The 21,702-nt window shown below is 51.7% G+C and overlaps 1 protein-coding gene across 4 annotated transcripts in view; it reads left to right on the top strand.

Annotated features, from left to right (window-relative positions):
• The window catches only part of SMG6 (SMG6 nonsense mediated mRNA decay factor), a 240,643-nt gene that overhangs the window by 208,154 nt on the left and 10,787 nt on the right, over positions 1–21,702 (top strand). For all 4 annotated transcript variants that reach the window (XM_032263411.1, XM_032263413.1, XM_032263414.1 and 1 more), the window contains exons 14-15: positions 8,033–8,209; positions 11,867–12,013. In XM_032263411.1, coding sequence (XP_032119302.1) covers positions 8,033–8,209; positions 11,867–12,013 — 324 coding nt within the window. The remainder of the gene's footprint in view (positions 1–8,032; positions 8,210–11,866; positions 12,014–21,702) is intronic.

Genomic DNA, 21,702 nt, shown 5'->3' with positions numbered 1-21,702 from the left:
GAGGCGACAGAGCAAGACTCGGGGAAAAAAAAGAAAGATACTGCTGCAGGGTTTGCAGGGCCTCCTCAAATCCTCCTCAAACTATGAGCAAAGGCAGAGCCACCGCCCCTACCCCACTGTGAAGGGACCAGATCAACAAGGCAATTGATGGTGTTTCTGATCTGTTTATCAGGGGCACCCTTGTTCCAAAGCCTGGGACCCTGGAGCCTCTCTGGATTCCTGGAGAATGCATGCATACCTATGGTTAGGTTCAGGAGTCCTTTTGAAGAACAGGAAGAGGGATTGCTGAAGAGAGGCAAGGTCTTCCCTCCCCTGCTTGGCCTGCCCAGTAGCCTGCATCTAGCACCTCTGTTCTGAATAAAATATTTCAGGCCTTAAGTGGTGGCTCATGCCTGTAATCCCAGTGCTTTGGGAGGCCCAGGTGGGCAGATCACTTGAGGCCAGGAGTTTGAGACCAGCAGTATAGCAAGACCTCATCTTTACAAAACAGTATTTAAAAATTAGCCAGGTTCTGCTTGAGCTCAGGTGATTCAGCCTGCTGTGAGCTATGATCACACCACTGCACTCCAGCATTTAAAAATGAACAAATTTTTAAAAAAATTTTTTTGCAGCTTCAACAGCCAGGTAAGTATTTCAGGGCCTCTCCCCTTGCCCTAGGCTATGTACCAGCCCCATGCTTCCCACTTTCCCTCTCAGACTGGCTTCCAAACACCTCAGCAGTGTTAGGCAGTGCCCTGCCCACCTCTGAAGAGAGTGGAGAAAAGAGGAAGAAGAAAGTGGCAGCTGCTTAATTATCCAGCACCTACTGGGCCCAGGCTCTCGGTAGTATTTGATACGTATTCTCTCTCTGTCTCTCTTGTTGAGTCGCGATGCTACTCACCCTGGCTAGAGTGCTCTTGGTTCACTGCAGCTCTGAATTCTCTGGCTCAGGCGACCCTCCTACCTCAGCCTCCCAGTTAGCTCGGACCGTAAGTGTGCTGCACCACCATGCCCAGCTATTTTTTTTTTTTTTTTTTGAGAAAGACACAGTCTCACTATGTTGCCCAGGCTTGTCTTATCTCTTTGTTGTTTGTTGTTGCTGCAATGGAGTCTTGCTGTGTCACCCAGGCTGGATTGCAGTGGCACGATCTCAACTCACTGTAACCTCCACCTCCCAGGTTCAAGCGATTCTCCTGCCTCTGCTTCCTGAGTAGCTGGAATTACAGGAGCCTGCCACCACACCCAGCTAATTTTTGTTTTTTTTAGTAGAGATGGGGTTTTACCATGTTAGCCAGGCTGGCCTGGGACTCCCGACTACAGGTGATCGCCTGCCTCCGCCTCCCCAAGTGCTGGGATTACAGGTGTGAGCCACCGTGCCTGGCCCGTATTATCTCTTTTAAACCTCACAAACAACTTGAGCAAACAGAGTCTCAGAGAGGTTAGGTGACTTGTCTAAGGATAAACAGCCAGGAAGTGGCAGTTAGAACTTGAAGAACTCAGGTCTGTGTAACTGTGAAGCACAGGCTCTTGTCCAGCCTCCCATATTGCCTTGTCTTGCCTCTTGCCAGAATGGACCTGTTGTTTCCTACTGTACTTACCTCCTTACTTCCTGTGTCTGCTTCACAGCTCCTCTGTTCCCCCTGGCTCTCCCTTCAGTGTAAACATCTATTTCCTGGTAGCCAAGTACCTGTACCTTTCAGGATTTTCAAAACCTCTCTTGGGATAGTCTCCCCACCACCACCAGGTCTTCCCATCTAACCATTTGCCATTTCCCACCTACCCCTCTCTAAGAGACTGGAGCACACACATGGTGGTTACAGGTGGGGACAGCAGGCATCTGTGCAACGTTGGCGGATCATGGCCCACATTGCCTCCTCTAAGAAGAAAACACAGCTGTTGGGACCAGACACATGGAATGGTGCAACTGCTGTGGGTGGACCGATGATGTTAGCCTTTCATCTTGTGACCCAGTGGCCCTTCAGCTGGCACAGACCAACCACAGGACTAGGGAGGGCTGGGTCTGGACACTTCATTGGAAATGACTGAGAAAGGCCGGGCACAGCGGATCACTTGAGGCCAGGAGTTTGAGACCAGCCTGGCCAACATGGTGAAATCCCATTTCTACTGAAAATGCATAAATTAGCTGGGCATGGTGGCGCACACCTGTAATCCCAGCTACTCGGGAGGCTGAGGCACAAGAATCCCTTGAACCTGGGAGGTGGAGGTTGCAGTGAGCCGAGATCATGCTGGTGCACTCCAGCCTGGGCAACCGAGCAAGACTCTGTCTCAGAAAAAAGAAAAAAAAGAAATGGCTGAGAAAGTAGGTGGTACTTAACGCTTTACATAGAAAGAGGCCCAGCTATAGCAGGGATAGGGAAAGAGTGAAATAGTGTTTGACTGATCCCTGGGACAGTATGCTCAGAGTTTGTCAGGAGATGCCTCTGGTACAAGGACATGTGCTTTTTCTCACTCCGTCCACCTTTGAGCCCCTGCACAGGTTCTTCCTTTCTCTCCCCTCTGACCCATGACCCTCTTTCTCAATTTCATACCAGCTTGTTCTGACTCCAGTAGGCTGCGAATGTCTGTCTCCTCGTCCTGAGCTACTGCCTATGTCTTCAGAGTGACTGCATCCTTGTGGCCAATTTCACTCCTGCCTTCTGGAGTCTGCTTCCTGCCAGGAGGCCCCTCCCCCTAGGAATGTGAATGAACCATTTCCTCTGTCCTCCCAGCTCCAGAGGATTCCCTGTGTGGTATTTTTTATTTCTCGTGTCTGAACTTCTATTGGCAGACCCCTTCTCAGCCTGGCCCACCCTTGGCTGCTGCGGAACTGTGCTTCCCACCCTTCAGTTTCCTCTGAGGGTGAGTGGTGCATAACTAGAGGTTCTCAGTTTGTGAAAACACATTAGTCTGAGTTACATTTCTTGTGGCCAATCCTGGAGGTTTGGCTCATTAAAGATGATAATTAACCCATTGCTAATTGACCTCAGAAGCCAGCCAAGCAGCCTGTATTACCAGTCTTGGTGTTGGATTTGTAGCTATTTTAAGATTTCTTAATAATCTCAGCAAGAATTCACGTTCCTGTCTGCATCCTATTTGCTCTAAGGACATTCTGTAAAATTAACAAGCTATAAAGTTTGATTGAAGGTTTCAACAAATGTGAGAATAATTGGCTCCATTTAGAGAAAAAAGAAAAACAACCTGTAAACTTGAGTTTGTGGGGAGAACCCATGTGATTGTTCTCTTTAACCAGAGGAGCAGTAGCAAGCTGGACTTTTAAGACTAAAAAAAAGAACTGGCTGATAAAACAAGTTTAAACTCTGATTTCTTTGAACCAAAAATTTATTAAAAATTTTGTGAAATGACTAGCAACCATGGCTGTGCCTTCCAAGAGGCCTGTTTGGAGAAAACAGGGACCACATACCGATGGTGCGAGCCCCTGGCTCCCTAGCATTTGCGTCCAGGGGCCTGGCTCTCCAGCCCTTCCTCAGATTCCTGGCTAGAGTTAGAGGTTTCTCCCTTCCCCGCGGCTGCCCTGAGGTGTTAAGTCTTGTGGCTCAGGTCAGTGCCTGGTGCGTAGTCCCTGTTCTCGCTCATCCCCCACCTTCCATAAGGCAGCATCTCGCGTTTTTCCCCTGGGGTGTCTCTAACCTCACTGTGTTTGTTCCCTATTACGTGGTTGTGAGGTCACCAGTTTTCAGATAACACCATTTCTCTTTTTCTTTTTTTTTTTTAAACAGTCTCACTTTGTTAACCCAGGCTGGAGTGCAGTGGTGTGATCTCAGCTCACTGCAACCTCCACCTCCCAGATTCAAGCGATTCTTGTGCCTCAGCCTCCCTAGTAGCTGGGACTACAGGCGCGCTACCACACCTGGCTAATTTTTGTATTTTTAGTAGAGACAGGGTTTCACCACGTTGGCCAGGCTGGTCTTGAACTCCTAACCTCAGGTGATCTACCGGCCTTGGCCTCCCAAAGCGCTGAGATTACATTCCTGAGCTACTGTGCCCAGCTGAGAATCACCATTTTTCTCTACTTCTCCACCTCTCCACCTTAAATACCCCAGACCCAAGTCTTCTCTCTTGACCTAGACGTTTTCGTTGTTCCTCACTCCCCTCAGCTCCAGCCCCTGCTTACTTTCTCTCTCTCTAAGGAACTGAGCCTAGGACGGGACAGGCTCCTGTATCGCCTCTCCACATCTCACTTTCGGTTTTCCTTTCTGCTTGGTTCTTTGCGTGTGGACTTGATTAGAGTGATAACTGGAGCCCTGAAGCTAAAGGTTTCAGTTCCTGCTGCCGTGGTAAGCTGCCTCCGACAGTCTTCAGGGGAAGGGAAAGGGGCTTTCTTTGGGTGCCTTTCTTTCAGCTCTTCCCTGACCTAAAGCCCCAGTTTTCTTTCCCAAGCTGATTGAAATGATTTGTGTGTGATATTTTGTCAATTAACTTGGGAATTGTTGACAGTCTCCTACACAGTGAACCTCCCTCCACCGAGAAGGTGCGCTGCAAAGGTCCTTGGGCTCTCCGGGTGTTCCCTGGCTGGCAGCCCTTTCAGTCACCTCTAGCCCCAGTCAGCCCCACCTGCTAATGTAGCCCAGGAAGGGAGTCTCTCCTGCACAGCTCTTTCTCCTCTGGAGGATCCGGAGTTTCCCCCAGAGCTGCAATATACATGCTGCTTACATTCTGTGTTTTTCATTGATACAGAGTGGAAAAATGTGCTCATGAGCAGAGTTACTGTCGGGATTATGTCATCGACTTCATCTGGAGTCCTTCCTCTCCAAGCAGGGAGTCCAGCTTTAACCCCTGTCCTACCAGGAAGTCCTCCTTGGCCAAGCAAAGATCATCTTAGAATTGGCTTTTTTTTTTTTTTTTTTTTTAATAAAGATGGGGTTTCACCATGTTGGTCAGGCTGGTCTTGAACTCCCAACCTCAGGTGATCCGCCCGCCTTGGCCTCCAAAGTGCTTGGATTACAGGCGTGAGCCACCATGCCTGGCCAGAATTGACTTCTTGTTGGTAGTTTGAAAGGCTTTTTCCATTATGATATCTCTTATTAACCATATTTAAACTGGTTTTGTTCCTTTGGGGCTGTGTTGTTTTTCCCTGACTCACGTGCTGGAGGCTTTGTCTGGGAGAATGTTCCTGTAGTCTCCTGAGGAACTCCAGTGTCAAGAGAGCTGTGATCCTCTCGCCAGTGGCCTCATTCCCCTATCTTAAGGCAGAATACTTCGCAGACAGGCCAGTGAGCTATAGACAGAAGGTTTCTCTGTGCCCCTGAGCAAGCCCTGGACATTCTGCCTCTCAGCGTGTCCATCTACTAGAGAGCTCCAAATATGCGCTTCTCACCCACAAAGTACACTTGACACGCTGTCGCCATTGTCCCTGCTGGCTGGATTGCAAAGCACAGGCAACCTTTCTGTCTTGGAACAGAGGCCTGTTAATGCCAGGTCAGAGGCCCCAGTGGATCACAGCCTTTTGCACATCAGCCGGGAGTGTCCTTATCCTAGAGGAACTAATGGCTATAGCAGACACAATCCCCAAGGAAACCCATTTCCTTCTAAATGGGGTGGGAATGAAAACCAGGAGGGGGTGGTCCTCATTGCTCCTGTGTCCATGTAATAGACAGCTCCCACTGACCCTGCAAGGATGTGCTGCAGGCGGCCTCAGGATGTTCACATCCCTGGGTCCCGCTGTGCCCTGGAAATCCCCATCTCCAGGAGCCCCACCTCCACACATGTGGCTTTTCTCCCTCTCGTCTGGGAACCATGCTTTCTTTCTCAGCTGCTCAGCATACCATCTAGCTCATGCTCTAGCGGCAGCCACGCTCCTGCCCACCTGTCTGTGCGCACGCACCCATGGCACACTCCCGTCCTGGGCACGTTTCCGCTGCACACCTAGCAGGGGTGCCAGTGTGCCTCATCATCCAGGTGAGGCCAGGGACCATTCCAGGCTTCTTCTCTGTCCTCTTCTTACGGCTTAACTCCCCCTCCTCTCCATTCAGCGGCAGCGGCCTCACACCTGGAAGGAAAGTCCTGGACCCATTACATAATTCTCCATAGTGCAGGCAGTAGCTGGGGCATAAAGTCAGAGGTCATAGTGGGGTCAGGTGGCTGACACACACTGCAACGACAAGGTGGTTAAAATTAGACCACAGAGAGGAAACTGGCAGTCTTGTGGAAATGCAGAAGTTTCCTATGCAAGCAAGAGGCTGGAGATGCAGGAGGCCACTGTGCGTGCTGCCTGCCAGGCTATTACTCATTTCGGCTCTGGTCTTTAATGCCTTTTAGCCCCTGCTTCTGTATTCTAGCCTTCCTCATCACATGTTTGAATACACGCAGTGGAACCATAGTTACCTGCCCTGGTCCAGGACGAGCTTGCTTTCTCCTTGGCGTGCCTCCAGGCACCCCAAGCTCAAGGGGCTATACTTTTTCTAGGCCTTTCTGGGTAGCCGAGAACCTTTTACGTCAACCTCTCAGGTGAAGGTGGTCAAGGTACTTAGCTTGAGATTCCAGACTATAATGGTAACAGGGCCACTGGTGAGAGAAAGTGGAGAATACCCCCTAGACAGGGTAGCAAAGGGGGGCTGGCTGGTGACGGTGGCAGAGGATGGAGTCATGGAGCACACAGTTGACTGGTGTGAGCCACCCTTTCCTGGCCAGCCAGCCTGCAGAGTGGCGCTCATTTATATCTGTTGTCTCAGAGAACATGGCTCATGCCGCTTCATCTGCTATGTCTGGTACCCAGCAGAGCTTAGCTGTGCTGTCCTTCTTTATTGTGAGCCTCCTGTGTGCACAGCTTGCCCTTACCAGTCTTGCCAGTGAAGTATGGAAACTGTGAGGTTTAGGCTTTGCCACCAGAGGGGTTGCTGTCTAGATGAGAGAGAACACATGCACCTATAAAATGATGATCAGATAGTCTCCAGATTAGTACTTCCCTGCGTGCTGCAGATAGAAAGGACTTCTTCGCGTGATGTTCTTTCACATTAAGAAATGGGAAGGCATTAAAAGAGAGGCAGGGGCAAGTCAGTGAGGATGAAGAGCTGTCCACTGTGGTGTGTTTCCCGTGTGGAGTGGCCTTCAGCATCCGAGCTCCAGGTCCAGCCGCGGCCCTCTCCCTTGGAGAACACTGCCAGTAGGGAGAAGAGGATGCTGGAGGCTAGAGATGAAGAGAGGGGCACAAGGGGCAGGCCTGGAGGAGAATGCAGGCAAAGCAGAAGGGTGTGGAGGAGAGGGCATGCATACGTGGTGCCTTCGGAAGGGGGCGGACTGGCTGACGGTGGACGCTTCATCTGAGACACTCTCACATTGCCTGTTGCTCAGGCTACTGAATTTCACCTCAGCTACATCAGCCCAAGCTTCTCTGACAGCACTGACTCGTGTGCTGATATGGTCACATGGGAGCAGGTTGGCATAAACGTCAGAAAGAGTAGGGCTTTGGTGAAATGCCCCCACCTGCTCTGTCTGTCTCTCTCCTGACAATTTCCTGCCTGACTCCCTTGAGCGTGAGGAGCTCTTAGGTAGGGCAGGAACCTGTCAGGGGAAGCCCACAATGATCTGGATGAAATGAAACAGCCAAGAAAGCCCTTAGCGTTCATGCTGCACTCGGGCTGAAAGCTCTCCTTTTGGGAGTCGAGCAGGGGAGCTGGGAGAGGAGTGGAGATGCAGCGAGGGCCCCAGAAAGTCATGTGCTGCGAAAGCCAGTGTTTTCCACTCCACTCTCCCTCTGCTGATTGCAGACCAAACTTAGAAGATTGTAATGTATTCTGTTTTGTATCAGCACTTCAGTCAAATAAATGTCAGGCACCTGTCATGGGTCCTGGGGTTGTTTGCTGCTCCAGAGATCACCTAAGGAGAGACTGTGGGACCTTCCTTCAGGAGACCTGCCCTGGGCCCTCACTTATACCTGACGTGCCCGTGTGCATGCCGCACTCCATCATTCATTCTGACCCCCTTGCCTGGTGGCTTTGACACACTTCCCATGTGCCCCTCAGCCAGCAAGCAATATCTTGTCTTCATCTTCCCTTTCAGAAAATGCTGTTTTTCTTCTCTCCCTCTCGCCCTGTAGGTTATTGCAGCTGACTGCAAAAGGGTCACAGTGCTGAAGTATTTTCTGGAAGCCCTTTGTGGACAAGAAGAGCCTCTGCTGGCATTCAAGGGTGGAAAATATGTGTCAGTGGCACCCGTCCCAGACACCATGGGAAAGGAAATGGGAAGCCAAGAGGGAAAACAACTGGAAGATGAGGTACTATGCGGGAAGAGCCCGCTGTGGCAGAGGGAAGGCTCCCTCCCCGCCCTGTTTGCCCATGCTTCAGCCTCTGCTCCTGGTTATTTATGAGCACACAGAGCCGCGTCTGTGCGAATGTGAGCAGCAGCTTCTCGAGAGTGCACCGTGCTGGTGCCCTTCCTGCCAGTCCACCCCGGTGCCTCTATCCCACTCGGCTACGAGTTCCAGATGCTTCTTTTAATGTTGCATTGAGGAGAAGGGAGGGAAAGAAAGAAAGAAAGAAAGAGTTTAATAATGTGCAGCTCTTGAGGCTTAGGAAAGGGAGTAGAGAGGGGGTGTTAGGGTTCAGGCTGACGATGAAGTTTATGGATGTGCGGAGCTCAGCGCGGCACAGTCCTGAGCTCCAGCCTCCAGCACACACACAGGAAGAGCTGACATCGCTGGCCCTGTGTGGAAATCACCCCTTCCCGTCCTGCCCTCCCTCCCGCGCTCCCTCCCTCCCTCCTGCACATCCTGATGTGATTAAGGAATTCTCCTCTTGTCTGTTTGCCCTTGGTTGTTCCTGTAGCCCTTGCTTCACTCCAGACTTGCGTGCGCGCGCGCACACGCGTGCACATGCATAAGCCTGTGTACCCACCCCTGCAAAACTCCTCTGCAATTGCCCTGCCGTTGCATGTATGTGTCTTCCTGGGGGGGATTGTTGGCGTGGGGCTGTGTGTGCTGGGTCTGGGTGTCAGCTGAACTAAACACTGCTGCCAGCTTCCCTGCTGTGTGTGGGTTCTGAGTGGATGTGAGTGTGTGGTGATGTTGGAGCATGTATGCAGCTAGAATCACTGCCAGCTGCCCTGCTGTGTGTCTGGGTGTGGGTAATTCTGTCTGGGTGTGTGTTCATATACACCTCTCTTTTGCCTGAAGGTTGACTCTTCTTTTTACCCCACAGTGTTAAAGACAGGAGACTGAGGTGGGAAGGAGCATGGGACTAAGGGAAGGGACGGAAGGGATTCTAGCCAGAGGCCAGGTCACCCATAGGCCAACACAGTCATTTGGCCCACAGCAGTCTCAAGCGCCCGGTAGAGCAGGGCGGGGTACAGGGATGAAATCAGCAACAGGCCAAGGAAGCCAGATGTCAGCTGGAAGCTGTCGCTTGTGATCTGAAACAGTGATAGAGTGGCCACCTTTGGATCAGAGTCTTGAGAGCAGCAGAGCCTTGGACTGGCTTCATTAGAATAACTGGAGAACCCCACCCCGCCCCTGATGACATAGGGCTCAGCTTCCAGGACAGAGGTGGTTCCAGGGATGAAGCTGAGCCCATGATTCCAGACTCGCCAGATGAAACCTGGGCAGGGAATAATGGGAAAGAATGAGCTGTTAGCATGGGAGGAGACAGCAGGCTTGCTAAAGCTGTCAGAGTGTCCAGGCCTCAGGCAGGGCAGAGCAGTGCCACCCAGGCCCTGGGCGCTGTCTGGGGAAGCACAGTGGAGGGCGAGCCAGCTTAGCTCCCAGTGGAGACTGCAGTCCCAAATACAGTGAGGCCCAGAGTGGGGCACAGCGTCAAAGCCAGGGAGCGCCTCCTCTGCTCCCACAAGGAACAGATCGGTTCTCTGCTCCCAGGTCTTTGTAGTGCCACACTTTTTTTTTTTCTCATTCTAAGGCTTACTGACCAGACAAAGGTTGTGACCCACTCCAGGCTGCCCACTTCTTCCTTTTCCCACGAGGCTCCTGGGTTCCTTCATGCTAGTGGCCTCTGGGAAACTCTACTTACCCTGGTCTGTGTAATTTCATAACCCTGCACTTCCTCGTTTACTGTGAGAGCTGAATGAACCTCAGACAAGCTTCTCTGACCCTCTTCTGACCTCAGTCAGGCTCACTTCAAGCCCCGTGATAACCTTGTATATTCCTGGTCACAGCAGGCAGAGGCAGTGTTCCCCCATGGGCCAGGCAGGCATCCTGTCCCACTCACCACTGTCCGGGTTAACCCCACAAACAAGGAAGTAAATATGCAGAGTTTTCCTCCTTTCCTTGGCCCGGGCCTCTCTGGAGGTAAGCCCTGTGATACTATAGCATGCCTGTGTCAGGTGAATGGTGACTGTGGACAGCACCCCAGACCCCAGAAGCCTCTTGGGATAGTGACAGTTCTGGCCCCATCCTCAGATCTCATCTCTCCCCTAGCTGCAGAACTGAATCACGTAAGCTGACTGGGAAAGGTAGGGAAAGATGTTTCTTTAGCCATCGTTCTTCTTGAATAGAACACAGTTTAGTTGCTTGGGGATCCTACCAAAACACCCTAGCTAGATTCTGTTCCCAAGACACAGTAGACCCTGTCATCCACCCGGCCGCCCGCTTTCCTGATCCCTTTCCGTCAAGAGACCCCATCTGAATATGGTCTGAACATGGACAGTTACAGGAGAGGGCAGTCTGGACTGAGTAGGTCCGGGCCTCCAGCAGGCCTAACAATGCTGAGCCACCGAGGCTGGATCTGAGCTTACAGTCTAGACTCAGGATGGGTTGGCTCATTACTGCGGAGAGCATGGACTTTGGAGTCAGATTCACTTGGGCTTGAAGCCCTGCTCTGCCATTTACTAGCTATGTGGCCTTGAGCAAGGGGTTTAATTCTAAACCTCAGTTTGTTCATGTATAAGATAGGGATGATAATAGCACCCATCTTATCTCACAGGCTGTTGTGAGGGTTAGCTGAGTTAGTATATGAAAAACGCTTAGCCTAGTACCTGGCTGAGAACAAGCACTCAGTAAGTGATAGCTATTGTCTTCATTGTCATTATTGTAATCCAGTTAGAAACAGAAACCTTCTACTAAATTATTCCCCGTGTACCCATGCTAACCCTGTCCCTCAGAGAAAGCTATCTTGGGCAGCTGCATGTTCTCTGTTGACCAAGGCCAAAAGTAAGAAAGCAAGGAATGGAGCCTGGGACCACCCAGGGAGTGATGGCTGCCGAGAGCTGAGGCTGCACATAGGGAGGTGCCATCCCTGGGGAGTGCTCCACCAGCCTTGCAGGAGGCTCCCTACGCTAGCCAGCCACCTCCTACCCTGCCCAGGCCCTGGAGGGCAGCTGAGCAAGGTCATGTCATGTGAATTCCTGTAATGGGGCCCAGCAGCCCCCACAGCAGCAGCCTGTGTCTTAAAAAGAAACCAGGGCAAGGTCTGCTGAGCTGCAACATCTGTCCCTGATGCTGTCTGGGGCAAGGGAACTTCCACGCCTAATTCCCAGCTGCTGGCCAGAGTTGACTCCTATCAGATCATTAGCATGAATTAGGTTTAAATTGGGCGGTTTAACTTTCTCTGTTGTTTCCCTCTTGAATCATTGGTGACTTCAGAATGGACATAGATATTAAGTTTGACTTTGTGAGTGTGCACAGGAGAGAACAAAGAGTGTGAGTACAAGCATGCAGGTATATATGTGTGATTTCAAGTGACTCACGGTGTGACTCGATGAGGGAAGAGCCCCAGAGTATAACAGAGTGGCTCCAGGGAATAGTGGCAGCTTCTTTCAGCCTCCCTAGGCCTGAGTAGAGGGAAGCACACACCAGGGCCCCCTTTGCAAGGGATGGTCCCAGTCTGCATGGGTGAGGGGCCACAAGGGTGGTGTCGGGTTCAGTGGGTGCCGTGGGCTCAGCTCACTGTCTCCTCTTTCTCCTGGTTGGCTCCACCACCCAAAGGAGGAGGATGTGGTGATTGAAGACTTTGAGGACGATTCAGAGGCTGAAGGTAGCGGGGGCGAGGATGACATCAGGGAACTTCGGGCCAAGAAGCTGGCTCTGGCCAGGAAGATAGCTGAGCAGCAGCGTCGCCAAGAAAAGATCCAGGTGAGGTCGGCCTGGGGAGCGTGGTTCCCGGGATGGGGGTTGCTTATGGGGCAGGAGAGGATGTGGGCAGCAAGCAGAACTAAGCAGGACACCAAGGAAGAGAGTCCTGCAGTGTCCTTTCCAGCTCTGCCCCTGTGTTTCACTGCACCCCTAAATACTAGCAGCATGTTTGGTGACTAGAGCCTCCCTCATCCTGGCCTCCAAGGCAGGGGTAGGGTCTTCTCAGAGAATCTGATCAAAGCTGCTTCCCCAGTGAGAATCTGTACATGCATACCACACATACAGGATCCTTCATACAATTTGAGGGGTTTCAGAGTTTCCCTGAGCCTTTTCCAGATACTCCTGGAGAGGCTGTGGATTTTCAGTTCAGAACACCTGTTCTCAGGGAGAGGATGTCATGGCCACAGTCTGCTTATCTGGATACCCCTCTGGACAGGAGACTCTACACCCTCGCAGAGAGAAACTAACACAGGATCGTTCACCACCACCAGCCCTCATGGGCCCATGCCTTCACTCCCAGAAGTGTTTCTTCCTGGGATCCTGGTCTGTTCCTTGTGCTATGAGCCCACTCCCCCTCTCGGGCTTGGAGCATACAGGAAACGTGCGGTTATGCTCCCCCTTTAAAGCTGACCGTGTGCATAGGGAAGCGTCAAGCGCCCTGCTCAGTCTCTGTAGGGATGCCTGTTTCCAGCCCTCTCCTCAGCTGGCCCATGCCTTTGGCATAGAGTTTAATGCATGTGATCAGGCAGGCCTGATGACAGTCTAGGCCCTGCCGCCTAACTAGCTTTGTAATACTGGGCAAATTATTCAGCTTCTCAGCACCTATTTCCTCATCTGTAAAATGAAGATGCTAATAGCACCTTCCTCTTAGAGTCACTGTGGGGCCCGCATAAGACTGGGGCACGCAAAGCACTTAGCATAGTGTATGGCACTTAGTATGTGCTCCATAAACAGCCTCCTTTGTCTAGTATTTGTCTAATCACACTGGCCGGGGAGGAGGAATGAATACCAATCTAGATCTTTTTTTTTTTTTTTTGAGACACAGTCTCGCTCTGTTGCCCAGGCTGGAGTATAGTCGCGTGATCTCAGCTCACCTCCACCTCCCAGGTTCAAGCGATTCTCTTGCCTCAACCTCCGGAGTAGCTGGGACTAAAGGCATGCGCCACCACACCCGGCTAATTTTGTATTTTTAGTAGAGACAGGGTTTTGCCATGTTGGCCAGGCTGGTCTCAAACTCCTGACCTCAGATAATCTGCCCACTTCGGCCTCCCAAAGTGCTGGGATTACAGGCGTGAGCTGCCACACCGGCCGAGATCCATCATTCTGTAGATGGATCCATGTCCCTGCTGCCATTGGAATCAGTGTGTAATACCACTACCAGCATCATCCACTGCTGTGTGGCTGCCTCGCCGGCCCTGCCATGGGTCTACGTGTAAACGTGTGTGGCCCTCAGAACAGCTTCATCCTTATGTTGCTTTTCTGGCTCTGTGACTCTTCTCTTCCTCACCATCAGTTTTCCCAGAAGTCCTGTTTCTACCTTCACTTCTTGACTCTCAACCCAAGAGTTATAGAAACTGTTGTGTCAAAAATCACCAATGTGGCCAGACACGGTGGCTCACACCTATAATCCCAACACTGGGAGGCCGAGGCGGGTGGGTCATTTGAGGTCAGGAGTTTGAGACCAGCCTGGCCAACATGGTGAAACCCCACCTCTACTAAAACTACAAAAGTTAGCAGATGTGGTGGTGGGCGCCTATAATCCCAACTACTGGGGAGGCTGAGGCAGGAGAATCTCTTGAACCCAGGAGGCAGAGGTTGCAGTGAGCCAAGATCATGCCACTGCACTCCAGCCTGGACAACAAAGCAAGACTCCGTCTTTGGAAAAAAAAAAAAATCAGCGACCTATCTTTATTAAACCTCAGTGTGTGTCATAGTTGACTTCTCTGTGTCTTTGTGCCCTGAAGCCATCTTCCTTCAGCTTCACTTTAGCATCAGTGAATGACCCCTGGTCTTCCCTCTGTTCATCAGCCCTCCCTCCTGGGCTTCCTCACCACCCTTCTTTTTTTGGTCTCCTCCTTCCTTTCTTTTTCTTCTTGTCTCAGCACACTGAGTTAGTGCTCAACAAGTGTGTATTCAGTGACTGGGCACGGTGGCTCACACCTGTCATCCCAGCACTCTGGGAGGCCGAGGCAGGTGGATCACTTGAGGTCAGGAGTTTGAGACCAGCCTGGCCAGCATGGTGAAACCCTGTCTACTAAAAATATAAAAATTAGCCGGGCATGGTGGTGGGTGCCTTTAGTCCCAGCTACTCGGGAGGCTGAGGCAGGAGAATCACTTGAACCCTGGAGACAGGTTGCAGTGAGCTGAGATCGTGCCACTGCTCTCCAGCCTGAGTGAGACTCTGTCTCAACAACAAAAAACAAATTTATTCAGTGACAATAATAGTAGCAACTACAACATCATCTTAAATTCCACCCTGGCCTTTAACCCCTAGCATCTAATTTCATATTAAATCTTGCTTATTCACGCATTTATTCCCTCCCCTCCTCCCTGTCTCCATTGCCACTACTACTATTCCAGGTCAAGTCGTTGCTTAGACTGTAGCAGTCATGGCCCCTGCGTTGCACAGCCCCAGAAGGTGCCATTTACCTTGTTTCTCTGTGTGGCCCCTTCTGGAGTTATGTAGTCCACCATCTGCCCACCAGGCTCACTGCACTGCCTCCATCATTGTCTTCCCGAAAGAGCTATTCCCCTGCTCAGAAATCCTCAGTGCCTTTGCTTGGCCGGTAAGATGAAGTCCAGTTCCCTGTGATTGGGGTTTCCGTTTTCCAGCCTCTTCTCCCGCTGCCCCACCCCTCATGATCCCTTACTAGTTACATGACATTGGGCAAATTATTTACCTTTTCTGAGCCGGTTCCCTCATCTATAAAATGAAAGTAATGGCAGACATGGTGGCATGTGTTTAGGGTTCCAGCTACTCAGGAAGCTGAGGCTGGGTGACAGCTTGAGCTCAGGAGTCTAAGGCCACGGTGTGTAGTGATCACGCCTGTGAATAGCCACCACAATATAGCAAAGCCATCTCTAAAGCAGCTTTTTAGTGAAGGTGGCACAAGCACCGACGTTGGAGCTGCTGTGAGGCCTCAGAATGAGCCACCGTGCATGTCCAGTGCCTTCCAGACAGAGGCCCTCCTGCCTGGGCAGGACACCGACTCTCCTTTCTACTCCCTAGACGCGCTCTGCCCTTTTCCACTCTTGGGCTTTCGTTCATGCTGTCCCTCAAGGTAGAGTGCCCTTTTTGTGCTCCATATTTCTTGTTACTTGTTGAAATTCTATTCCTCCTTCAATCCCCAGATGAAATGCCACTTCCCCAGGGAAGCCTCCCCTGATTTCCCCCAGGAGGACTTCATCTTCCTCTGCTTAGTGTTCCTGTAACACTGATAGACTTGGTTTGTGGAACTGCTGTCATGTCTCATGTTACAGTCATTTCTGGACTTGTTTCCACATTGTTCTGTGAACTCCTTGGAATCGGGAGCTACGTCTGCAGCTCAGTTTAGTAAAGTGGCATTGAGCATTTACTGTGCTAGTGGTTGGGGGACACAGAACTAAACAAAGGAGTCACAGTGATACAGTGTTGCAGAGTCCTTGACAAGCGATCTGAAGTATGAGTGAGTGTCCATACAGAGCGGAGTCCAGGGTGCCGAGGGAGCACGTGCTGCCAGGAGCCATCCCTTCTGGAGCTCCATGTCAGCTTTGCCTCTCCAGCAACAGTCAGTTCCTTAAGAATCGGAGGTCTCGGGGCTGAGCTCGGTGGCTCACGCCTGTAATCCTAGCACTTTGGGAGGCCGAGGTGGGTGGCTCACTTGAGGTCAGGAGTTCAAGACCAGCCTGGTCATCATGGTGAAACCCCATCTTATTTTAAAAAAAAAAAAAAAAGAAAGAAAGAAAGAATCGGAGGTCTCCTAGAACACTTGACTTCCAGTGACCCTGTCTAGGCCGCCTGTTCTGATCAGCTCCTTCTGAGGAGGCTGCTCAGGCCCCAGCATTGAAGGGCCAGCTGGAGCTGCGGCTGCTGTGGCCCCTTTAAGAACAGGCCCCACGTGCTCCAGGCTGGCGGCCCTGCCTCCTGTCAGCCTCCTTCCTCCAGCCTCACAGCCACAAGAGGATTTCTCAGCAGAGGAAAAATTCCCCCTTCCCTTCCCCCGCTCTTTAATGCCCGGGGCCCTTCACTTCCATAATTCTTCATTTTCCAGCCTTGAACGTAAGCCAGACACATCTGTCTGGCCATATGCGTGAACCCTGGAGTCTGTGCCGAGGTGGCTGTAAAACAGGGCCGGTGAAGGCCCTTCTGGGAGAGCACACACATGTGTGCCCTCAGGCCATTGGCTTCCTGCCCAGAACCACGGGGGCTTCAGTGCTCCCAACCCATGTTAACCTTTTCTTATTTTTCCTCTTTTTGTTTAATTTAAGGGGGGAAAATCCAAGGAAAAGGTATAAATTGTCCTGGGAGTGGGGGAGAGGCTCCTAGCTGGAGAGGCCATTATTGTTGGCAGGTACCTGGGTCACACTAATACAATAAGGAAGAAAGGAGCATCGAATGAATTAAGATCGGAGAGATGGGCTGTAAATTACACTGCCCTGAACTCCATCAGTCTCCAGGGTGTTAACCGAGAGGTGTAAGGCAAGTCCCCGGTTCCCAGCGCCTTTCACAGATGTAGCAAAACAGGAACCACACATGTTTGGGGAAGGGGATATGAAGATGGGATTGAAAAAAATCCTCCTGGACCCCAGGATAGCTATAAAGTCCAAGTGAGATCTGGGGCTGTAGCCACACCCCCACTTCCCTGTTCTTACCTAGACCCCTGGGCCTAAGCTCTTCTGCAAGGATGGGGAAGGTGAGGCCTGGCCTCCCTCTGCAGCCTGTCCCTCCCTGCTTCCGGCATTGCACAGAGGCTGGTGAGTGAGGCCGACTGGAGGTCAGAAAAGGGGTGTGGGGAGCTCTCCGAGCCTGTGCAGCTGGAGCTGCAGCGCCCAGGCAAGCCCCTGGATGCTGGGGGGCGCCAAGTCCGCCCACCCAGGGCTGTGAGGCCACACTCCCTGGCTCAGCCCACGCTTTGCCTTGTTGCCGGAGACGGCTCCTCCTGTTGGTTCTGCCCACCTGGCTGCTTTTCTCCTGACTTCTTCTCATTCCCATTGCCATTCTTTGGAGTTATTCAGAGACCAGAGCCGGGTACATGGTTTGGGACCAACAGAAGTTTTCGTTCCTAACCAAACCACCAGAGCAAAGCAGTCACTGAAAATCCTCCTCCAGGCATGAGGCGTGGCCTCTTGGCACCTCATACTGGCCCTGGCCCTGTGAATCCCCCGCTTCCTCACTGCCTCTCTGAGGCTTTGCTGTGATTTGTGCTGCTGTCGGGCGGGGTCAGGTTTCCTGAGCAGTTGCAAACATCCCACCTGAAACATAACAGGCTCTTCCTCTGGCCACATCTATTGTTTCCCTCGGCATTATGGCCACAGTCTTGCTCTGTGGCCAGCAATGACATGTGTTCTGAAAATAGCTTCTCTCCCCTGTCCCTTTCCCGCCCACCCGCCCTCCTGAAGATGCAGTCACTCCTTTGTGGTGGCCCCAGGAGTTCCACTCTAAATTTAGCTGCCGTCCATTCATGCTGCCACCCAGCTGGGGGGGCTGTTGTGGAACAATGGGGTATGCACAGAGCCCCCCACACCTGTATGGAAGCTGGCGGAAGGCAGACACTCAGCCCTGGCTCCTAGCTGTCGGAGACAGGGTGGGAGCCAGCACACTACCAGGCCGGGGGCACGTTCACGTCAAGGCAGGAAAGCACATCAGCCCGCAGAGCGGGCATCCGCCCTTTCCACCCAGGCCCACTACAGCCTCCCCAAAACCTAAGTGCTGGGCCTCTAGCAGCATCCACTGGGGGCTTGTCCTCCCACAGAATGGTCAGGCCCCTGTCTGAAACGCCCTCAGGCTGCTGCTCAGAGCAAGCTCAGACGCGTCATGCTTAGCCCCTCCACTCCCTCTCCATCGGGAAAGGGCCTGGCTACTTCTCTGGCTCTTTGAGAACAGGTTATCAGTTAAAATTCAGTCAGATTGTCTTTAGGAACCCTTCAGCTCTGAGACCCAGTGATTGGGTCCACTGTCCCTGAAGCCCCTTGATGTGACAGACTGTCTGCGAGGTACGACAATGGAAAGAAAAGCAGGCCATTCTCCTTGAGCACTTTACAGTCTAGTTTGAAAATAAAATCAGTCCTCAGAAAACAGGAAATAGCAAACAAATTGCCATAGTTACCCTTTTTTCAAAGAAAGCAAGAATATATTAAGCTCTGTGGTACATTTGGGCATCCAGAAAAGGGGTTCTAAGCAGCAGTTTTTTCATGATCAGTGTCCCCCAAATGAAGATGCTTACCTTCCACCCCAGGGGATGTGGCTGGCACCTCTGCCCGCCTTCTCCAGCACATTCAGTACCTGCTCCCTTTGGTTTCTGCTGGCCCGAGAAGAGGTGGGCACTGCCAGCCAGTGCTTACCTCACCAGCTGTTCCTATTTTATTTCCAATTTTTTATTTTTCACTTACATCCACATAGTTAAGATACATATATACAGTAACTCTCTTAGTAGAAATCAGTAGCGGGCATGGTGGCATGCACCTGTAGTCCCAGCTACTTGGGAAGCTGAGGCAGAAGAGGATCACTTGAGCCTGGTAGTTTGAGGCTGCAGTGACCTATGATTATACCACTGCACTCCAGCCTGGTGATAGAGTTAGACTCTGTCTCTTTTTTTTTTTTTTTTTTTTTTTTTTTTTGTGATAGAGTTTCACTCTTGTCACCCAGGCTGGAATGCACTGGCGTGATCTCAGCTCACTGCAACCTCTGCCTCCTGGATTCAAGTGATTCTCCTGTCTTAGCCTCCCCAGTAGCTGGGATTATAAGCATGTGCTACCATGCCCAGCTTATTTTTGTATATTTAGTAGAAACTGGGTTTCGCTATATTGGCCAGGCTGGTCTCAAACTCCTGACCTCAAGTGATCTGCCCACCTTTGTGTCCCAAAGTGATGGTATTACCGGCATGTGCCACCATGCCCAGCTAATTTTTGTATTTTTAGTAGAGATAGGGTTTCACCATATTGGATGAGACTCTCTCTCGCTCTCTCTCTCTCTCTCTTTTTCTTTTTTCTCTTTTTTTGAGATGGAGTCTTGCTCTGTTGCCCAGGCTAGAGTGCAGTGGCACCGTTTCCGCTCACAGCAACCTCCGCCACCCGATTCAAGCAATTCTCCTGCCTCAGCCTCCCAAGTAGCTGGGATTACAGGCATAAACCACCACATCCAACTAGTTTTTGTATTTTTAGTGGAGATGGGGTTTCACCATGTTGGTCAGGCTGGTCTTGAAGTCCTGACCTCAGGTGATCACCCACCACAGCTTCTGAAAGTGTTGGGATTACAGGCGTGAGCCACCATGCCCAGCCTGTGACTCTCTCTCTTAAAAAAAAAAAAAAAATCACCCTGGGCACAGTGATTCGCACCTGTAATCCTGGCACTTTGAGGGCCCAAGGCAGGTGAATCTCTTGAGGTCAGGAGTTCAAGACCAGTGTGGCCAACATGGTGAAACCCCCATCTCTTCTGAAAATACAAAAGTTAGCCGGGCGTGGTGTTATGTGCCTGTAATCCCAACTACTCGGGAGGCTGAGGCAGGAGAATCGCTTGACCCGGGAGGCAGAGATTGCGGTGAGACGAGATCACACCACTGCACTCTAGCCTGGCATCAGAGCAAGACTCCATCTCAAAAACAAAACATCAGTAGTCCTATGCTCCACCGCTCCCCATTCCCAGTTCTGTTTCCTGGTGGTTTCCCCAGATATTTATGCTCTGGATATGTAGAAAATAAAAAACAGAGTTGAGAAGGAGGAAAGGAGACTAACACTGCTTTGACTTACTGACGTGTCAGGGACTCCACATATAACACGAATGTGGAAATTTCCTATGCTACAAAGCTTCTAATTTCTGTTGAAGACTCTGGCTCAGGGATGAATGATTCCCTGTAGAGGGAAGGAAGCAGCCACACTCTATGTGGGAGCCCCTAAGCAGAAGGAAGACCTAAGAAGGCCTTCTCCTGGTCCAGCTCTGCTTCATGATCCGGGTTCTCCAAGCGCCGCAGCTCCTGTGTCAGCTAACTGAATTGCTTTTATTTGTAATGCTCAGGGTCTCAGCTTGCAGCGGTATGCACCATAAAATCATGTCCACCGTAGAGAAGGAACTTAACCTGCAGAAGAGTTTTTCCTAGTGACCCAAGCCTGCTGGCTTCCTCCTTAGGTATCACTGTGTGTGAGCTCTTTCCCAGCTCTCTGCCAGCTTGCTCCAGCAAACTCCCATACCTCAGAGAAAGCTGATTATCACCTTCCAGAAACAGAATGAAGTTATTTTTCCCTTCCACATTTTATGCCAACTAAGTCTTCATTGCCACCAATCTGATTCAGAGTGTCCGTACATTGCTTGGGTTCCAAGTACACTATCCAGGGATCACTATGGCCCAACGTTCGCTGGAGTTAGAAGGTTCCTGTGGAACTCTCCTTCCGGGTCAGCACGCTTGACTCCATGCCAGGGCCAGTCTGTCTGAACCGCAGCATTCCAACTGCACCCCCTCACCCCCACCAGAGGCTTCTGCAGCTTTTTACTCATACAAACAAAAATAAACCTCACTACCGGCCTCTGAACTCCACAGCGGCATGCTTCCCCTGCTCCCCAAGTGTCCCATGGCTGCGAGTGGGGACTTGGCACTCTCCCCACCGACATCACTTTTTCACTCCCTGCGCATCCTGTGTCCTCCTCTTACCGTGCGACCCAGAGATCGGAATGGGACGTGACGGCCGGCACAGGCGCCGTGCACAGCTGCCAGGAATCTGACGGGTGAAATCTGGAAAAGTTGGAAGGGCAGATGCTAAGCACACACACACAGCGCCACTCAGAAAGGGCCGGAAGCGCAGACACCCACAGAAGAGTGCCTGTGGACTCCGCAGGCCTCCTCAGCCTGGGTTCTTTTTAAGGGGACTGAGCCAGTCTTGTGACCCAGGTGTGACCCCCGCCCCCAGAGGCCCACTGGTACCCCAGGAGAAGAGCGAACAGCTTTATCTCATCTCCTGAGACTCTGTGAGGGTACACGGGGAACAGGAAGCTGTTGTTTGGTGACTCACTGGGCAGAGCCAGGTTAAGGGAAGTTGTCTGCGGGCGTCCCTGCGACCGGATAATGGCAGCACAGCTCCGACCACCCTCACGTGGCTCGGCCCCACCCCACCCCCAGGGAACCAGCAGGGCCGCCCCCTCTCAGAAAGGCTGTGTCCTATTCACCTTTCTAGCCAGAAGCCAGGGCTAAGAAGCTGGGGAAGTTAGAGGCTCTCTGGGCCTTGCTCCTCGGTTTTTCTTCTGCCCTGCCGTCAGAACACACAGGTGGGTTGTTTGCCCCCAGCCTCCCTTGGCCACCTGGCTTAAAGGCCCTCCTGCCTAACTGCCAGCAGTAGAGGTAGGATGGTACAAGGGCTTAGGAGCTGATTCTTCACATAGGGTAAAAAAATGGCAGCCAGTTCCACTTCCTTGGTAGTCAGACCAGGGCTGGACGGCCGTTTCTCAAGGCAGGAGAACTGATGGGCGTGGACTGCAGGGGGAGGGGGGCAGGGGCAGAGGTGCG

This window comes from Sapajus apella, unplaced genomic scaffold, assembly GCF_009761245.1.
Source record: "Sapajus apella isolate SASKATOON/1434 unplaced genomic scaffold, GSC_monkey_1.0 scaffold136, whole genome shotgun sequence".
Classification (NCBI taxonomy): Eukaryota; Metazoa; Chordata; class Mammalia; order Primates; family Cebidae; genus Sapajus; species Sapajus apella.
This window is presented reverse-complemented; position numbering and strand designations above follow the sequence as displayed.